Source organism: Cynara cardunculus (genome assembly GCF_001531365.2).
Source record: "Cynara cardunculus var. scolymus isolate 2C chromosome LG 13, CcrdV1, whole genome shotgun sequence".
In the NCBI taxonomy this organism is placed as follows: domain Eukaryota; kingdom Viridiplantae; phylum Streptophyta; class Magnoliopsida; order Asterales; family Asteraceae; genus Cynara; species Cynara cardunculus.
The window spans coordinates 14,390,261-14,397,276 of NC_037540.1; the positions used below are offsets into that span (position 1 = coordinate 14,390,261).

The 7,016-nt window shown below is 35.0% G+C and overlaps 1 protein-coding gene across 2 annotated transcripts; it reads left to right on the forward strand.

The window, feature by feature from the left end:
* Positions 1-1,225: 1,225 nt before the first annotated feature.
* Positions 1,226-6,727, forward strand: LOC112525233 (mitochondrial metalloendopeptidase OMA1). Of its 2 annotated transcripts, XM_025135270.1 has the most exons (4): positions 1,346-1,431; positions 1,706-2,207; positions 5,874-6,022; positions 6,378-6,727. In XM_025135270.1, exons 2-4 carry the CDS (start codon positions 1,710-1,712, stop codon positions 6,628-6,630), a joined length of 900 nt encoding a protein of 299 aa, XP_024991038.1. In that variant the 5' UTR covers positions 1,346-1,431; positions 1,706-1,709; the 3' UTR covers positions 6,631-6,727. The 2 variants fall into 2 exon arrangements, with proteins under 2 accessions (XP_024991037.1, XP_024991038.1); XM_025135269.1 differs by having other exon boundaries at positions 1,226-2,207.
* Positions 6,728-7,016: the final 289 nt, after the last annotated feature.

Sequence of the window (7,016 nt, forward strand, 5' to 3'; positions counted from 1 at the left end):
AATTGAATATTGTTTGTTTATTTGGAACAATCTAGTTTGTTTGTAACATTGTGTGATACTTTAAATTGTATGTTTTGTAACAATTGTTTATTTTAATCAATGTATGRTATTTAGTTGCATTTTAGTTTTATCCATATTTTTACAGATTTACAGGATTTAAATATTTACTAAAAAAAAAAAAAATTTATTACCGGCGGATTTGGCCACCGGTAATTTTTTAAAATTTTTTTTGAAATTTTTTATTTAAATTTAAAAAAAAAAAATATTACCGGCAGATTTCCGACGGATTTGGCCGTCGGTAATTTTTTAAAATTTTTTTTTGAAAATTTTTGTTTAAATTTAAAAAAAAAAAGAAAAAATATTACCGTCGGATTTGGCCGCCGGTAAAATTTTAATTTTTTTTTTGAAAATCTTATTTAATTAAGTTTTTCCGGCGAGGCAATACTCCGGCGGATTTCCGGCGGAAAAATCCGCTGGAAAAGTTTTAAATTTTTTTAATTAAGTTAAACCAAGTTTCTTAATTTTTCCGGTGAAAGATTTCCGGCGGCCGTAGTCCGCCGGAAAAGGGAAAAATCCGCCGGAAAACTCGACGGAAAAAAAATCAGCGGCGCCCTCTTTTCCGGCGGACAAATCCGCCGGAAAACCCAATTTCCGGCGGATTTCCGGCGGATTTGTCCGCCGGAAAAGAGGGTAATTTTGGTAGTGAAATTATGTTTATAATTCAATATTATCATGGATGATGCCAATGTTGAACATGAACAAAATCTAACTTTGCCTGAATCTGATGGATTGGGAGACGTTTTTATTTGTGTTTTTGTTTTCTGGTTTTTATGGATCTGTTGGTTTTATGAGTGGCAAGCTTTGTTCTGTTGACAAAACAAATGTCCATGGTTCTGCTCCTGATATTGCTGGGCAGGTATTAATTAATTAATGTTTGAAATTATAAATGAGTTTCTTTAATTAATGATTTAAATTGAATATATATTTTGATAGAACCTTTTATATCTTTTCAAAATTTCACATCCCGTCGCATTGCACAGTTATATAACTAGTATTTTATTAAAGAATCATAAGTTGAAAATTGATTATTACTTCTAAAATGGACTTGAAAAATAGTTGATGGGCCGTTTGTTCAAATTTTCCTCTTTCCCCTTTCTCAACTTTTAGATTCCTCCTTTCCTTTCTAGAAACTGAATCACGGTGTCGTCGTTTCTTGTACTTCTTCTACATGCCACCCCTTCATTCCTTTTCTGCAATCTTCAAAGCTATTGACCCCTGTTGTGATTTTCTTTGTAAGCTCAAAGATGGCATGGTATAGAAGATCAAAACTCGGATTTGATGCAACTTCCCGTTACTTCATCTCCAAAATCACTGCCCCCAAATCCCCAATCCGAAACCCAATTTCAAGCACCAATCACGACAATAAGTTGAGTAAGTTTACGTCTTCTGCAATTTCTCTGTTTTCACCCATAACTGTTGATAGGAGCTTAGGTTTTCGATTCTTTGGAAGTGGTTATCGATATTACTATGTCGATTCACGACAAATTAGGCATTTTAAGCCTCGAGGATTCAAAGGATGGTTTGATAACCCTAGGAATCTTTTCATAGCTGTCTTAGTTGGATCAGGGGTTGGGGTAACGATATATTTTGGGAATGTTGAGACAGTACCTTACACAAAACGGAAACATCTTGTTTTGGTGTCTAGAAATATGGAGAAAATGTTAGGCGAGTCTCAGTTCCAGAACATGAAGGCTGGATTCAAAGGGAAGATTTTGCCAGCGATGCACCCTGAAAGCGTTAGGGTGAAAATGATTTCCAAGGATATAATTGAGGCATTGCAAAGAGGGTTGAAGAAAGAGGAGGTTTGGACTGATTTGAATTATGCTTCTGAGGGTGGAGCTGCATCGGCGAGCAGAGGGAGGGAGGCTTTGATGGCCATGGCGGAGGAGACTGGTGGAGAAGAGAAGTGGCCGGCCAAGGATGAAGTTCTTGATGATACATGGGTTGATCAGAGTAGGAAGAAGGGGAAAGAGAAGGGGGAAGTATCGGCCACTGCCCATTTGGAGGGATTGAAGTGGGAGGTTTTGGTGGTGAATGATCATGTTGTAAATGCTTTTTGTTTGCCCGGTGGGAAGATCGTGGTGTTTACAGGGTTGTTAGAGCACTTTAAAACCGACGAAGAGATTGCTACCATCATTGGTCATGAGGTAAGTTTAGTTTATTGACCTGTTAATATGATCGGAATTCATTTGTATATTTGATTACAATGTGTGTTGGAATTATGTTTTGTTTACCTTCCCTTCACTATTTAGTAGGTACACATTAAGGACATGTATGCTATGGTGATTAATATAAGCGGTTGGTAATTTTATGCTATAACCCCTAACTGATGAATGATTGCATAATGGATCATAAAGAAGCTACTAGGGAGATAATATTTTTATGATCCTTCATTAGGACATATAAAAAGATCTAAGGTTCATTCTTAGTGATCCTCACATTCTAATTTTCAGAACCAAATCATCCTTGTGCTTGAGGAAGATAATTGAATTTCTGCACCCTAATATTTTTATGATTCTTCATTAGGACATATAAAAAATGATCTAAGGGTCATTCTTAGTTATCCTCACATTCTAATTTTCAGCACCAAATCATCCTTGTGCTTGAGGGAAGATAATTGAATTCCTGCACCCTAAGAAACCTTTGGTGAGCATTAAATTTAGAAGGCGTTATTATATTCATGGCATCTTCATCATTTGGATCAAGTAGTCCTAACACTTGTTTAATATTCTTGTGTCAATATCATTGTAAAGAAATGGACAATAATTCTTGTCTTAATGTATGCATGATCTCTATATGACAGATTGACCTCATCACACTTCTGGTAGTTATCAACATTTGTTATTAAGAAATGACTTGATAGGATGGTATCAAAAGAATAATGAGGTGGGAAGTAGTTGAGTGGATTAGACGAGAACTAGATTTATAGGGTTCTATTTATTTATCGGATCCAAGAGAAAGATGCATTTCTTGATTTCTTCCATCCCACAAAATTTTTAACACTTCCATTCTTGAGATGTTCCATAAAATTTGCATTTCCTTCCTTGATAAGTTCTTAATCTAAAAATTGTTAATAAGGGCCTGTCTAGAGTTAGAGGATCTGTCTACAGTAAACGTTGTCTAGAAAACGAATGTTTACCAAGTGTTTTGGATTAAGCACGGTCGACAAAAAAATACTATTATAACCTTCTGTATGATAAAACATTCAATGAAATATGACTTTTGAAGCATAATTTAAAGTATATTTAGAAAAGGAAATTTATTGATTTTCAACATAATTTGAAGCATTTAACAACAGTTACTTTGTAATTTGATCATGCAAATTAGCCATATTTTCATTGCCTTGAGAAGTAGTTTAAGAGCTAACCCACCCAGAAGGCATCACAATGAACATGTAGAAATACATGAACTAATTGAAGCTATTCACTATGATTCATTTTTTACATTAAATTAGGGGGAAACTCAATTCAAAAGATGTGGAGGAGAAGAAGTTTTCTAAGCCATTCAAACCAACAAAACTGAGCTATCCAGGCAATAAAGGGATGTTCATAACCAATCGATTCTACCCCCTACAGAACTGGATGACATTTTTGCAGCTGAGAGTTCATCTCCTTGATTTTATGATCAATTTGTCTTTTTTTGCTACACACAACTCGTCTGCTTTCAATTAATCTCAGCAACAGCAGAGTATGTTGGTCTCAATCAACACAAATGCATCTTTTGCAGTTCAATCATCTGGGAGGATGTCCCCTAGAAGCGTTGAGCCTGTTTCACCCTCAAGCTCCAAAATTTCTATGTTGGCCCATGAGAACCAACAGCAACAACAGTTTAGGTGTCTAAGTTCACACGAACTAAGAGTTTAGGAGCCCAATCTTGGTTTGACTTCGTTATACCTCATATTGTAGCTGGTGCCTTACAAAGAAGAACCAAAGGGCCTTTGGCCTAGCGGTATCCGGATTACTGGTAGAGCCTAGCCTCCCAGGAGGTCAAGGTTTAAACCTCACCAAAAGTGAGGAGGGTGTGTGAGTTCATATGCCGTATATAAATATTGTATACTTAAAAAAAGAACAACCAATGAAACAACTTTAGGTAGTGGAAAGCAAAGCAAAGCAAAAGAAGTTGAATGATCACAGCTCAAGCAAAATCATAAATCCCATAAAGCAAAATCATCAAAGAACGCACAAATGTCGATAGAAAAAAAAAACCTCAAAATCAAACACACAATAACTTGCGACCTAGAAGCATTTGCTAGTCCTCTGAATTTGGTAAGCAATGCAGGATCAGTAAGAGGTTACAGACTTACAGTGCTGTTTGTTTTTTAGTAGGTGCTGAAATCTGAAGTCTGAAGTTTTGTTTCAATTTCACTTCTGATTGGTAAGAGGTCGTGCACTTTGAAAGCAGCACCAATAAGACAGTTTATTGTTGTAAACTTATAAATGTCTGAATCTCTATAGTTGTCTATTTTACCCTATATTATAATGGTGAATTTGTGTACATTTATATAATTTCATCTGTATATTCATCATCCTTACAAAATTTACATCTAAATTGTAAACTAGCAATTCATCTTAACGAAAATATGTAATCGCTAATTTAAATACATTCAAATCCTATCAAGGTACATCGATTGATCCAAACACAATAGAAAATATATGAACGAAGTTTCATAACAACTAAAATCAATCTCTATTTACATTCAAATCCTATTAAAGTATGTCAATTGATACAAAAAAACTTTTGAGATCACCCATGAAGTTTTTTTAGAAGGATCACATTTATATATACGAAAACCATGGTTTATATCGGCAACAAAACGACCAGACAAGGTTCTTATTAGTGGAGCTGTTTTAAAGCATTCTGAAAGTCTTTTGCCTGATTACAGCTCCTCTCTCTTAGTCGTATGTTTGGTCAGCAGTACTCCATTGTGATTGAACCTGTTTGTCCACCTTATTTGTAAAATCTCATCAAATACTACAACAAATAACCAAGAAACTTTATATTATTTACATAAACAAACTACCAATTTAAGCAAACACTCTAGACAAAACTAGTTGGGTTAAGCTACAAATAGAAAGAACACAATAAATAGAAGAGAAGAGTGTATAGGTGCATCAAATACAAATCCAATTATCAGTTTTCACAATCCTTGAAGGCATTTGATCATAGATCCAATTATCACATTGGTGGAACTACAAAGACCAGAAAAATGCAAATCAAAACCTTCTTACATGAAATCAAATTTGAAGTAAACAATGATGAATATAGGAACCGACAATTCATCCAGAGTTTTGTGTCCTCAAACATTTCCCAACCACATATCTTGTCAAAATAATAATATAGGAACCAACAATTTATCCAAAATAAACCTCGAATTGATGACAGAGCCTTAAGCTAGACCAACAACAAGCTTCGTTTCAGGATAACAATGATGAACAAACAACCTCATGTTCAACAATGATGAATATACATAATCGTTCCTTCAGTTCAAATTTAACTTTTCAGCTCTTGTTTTGAGAAAAAAAAAATACACTCTGAAAAGGTAAACCTCTTACAGAATAAGACTTAAGAGAGCACTAAGAGGTGTTTTTAAAAAAACAAACAAGGCCTAATTTAAATTTGGTAAACACATCACTTGTTACCATGGTTAGAACCTCTTATCTGGTAAGAGGTAGTTAAACAGCCCCTTACTTGCCCATTGGCATTACAAAAAATGTTGCAATGCTCATGATGTTAAGGGCCTAACAGTTACCATTCTTTGGCGGTTATGTGTAAATATGTCTTGGTATTTTGGCTAATCATGAATATGGTTATAGGTTGCACATGCTGTGGCAAGACATTCAGCTGAGCAGATTACAAAAAACCTCTGGTTTACCATCGGACAGCTATTTTTGTATCAGTTCGTTATGCCAGATCTTGTCAACGTGATGTCAAATCTTCTGCTTAAGCTTCCTTTCTCCCGAAGGTATGTTGTTAGTTTATAGGATTAACTTGATCATGACATGCTTAAGTTCCCACTCTACTCTTTGGGGGCAACCCCACTTTGGTTTGTATGTCTGCAATGTTGTTTTTAATCTGACATGTTCTTAACGGGAAACTAGTTATGGTTGTTAACTAATGAAATATATTTTCATATACAAGCATGTCCGTAGTCTTTCGGTCTTTTCTTTTATGAACCTGTGTGTTTGTTGATAGTTTGATTCCGAGTGGGACATACTGAACTTACAAACCCATAAACAATATGGAACAAGGGTGAATAAATTCACGTGTTTTCTTACATGAAACCTTGAAGAAAAGTTGTGTTGAATGTGTGTATGTAGGATGGAGATCGAAGCTGATTATATAGGGCTGCTGTTGATGGCTTCAGCTGGGTACGATCCTCGAATCGCACCAAAGGTATTCGAGAAGTTGGGTCAAGTAGCGGGTGATTCGGCATTGCGAGATTATCTTTCTACCCATCCATCTGGAAAGAGGAGAAGTAAATTGTTATCTGAGGCAAGTGTAATGCAGGAAGCAGTTGGCATATATCGAGAGGCCATAGCAGGACGAGAGGTTGATGGTTTTTTCCTTTAGACTACAAATACTTTCTGTAATATTCATCAAAAATGTATTTTTATAAAACTTTTTTTTTAATTTAATTAAACGAATAATACACGCTAACTGTTGAAAATTGTAAATGGTATCTTTTGTATTTATTTATTTTAAAATGTTAGTCAAGTCAATGGTCAGGGTGCGGTCAATTCATTTTTTTTTTTTTGCAAATTGATCCCTCTACTTACGGGCCGGTTCATAGAGGATAACTTGTGGTTATTTAAAAAAAAAAAGAGTTTAGGATTAAAATTGTATTTAAAAAAAAATGGGTTAGTCTTGTCAGGTTCTCGATTTTGGAGCTTGACTTTTTTTAATATAACAGCTTTTTAAAACATTCTAAAAAGAGGTAAGTGTTTATTGGGTGTCAC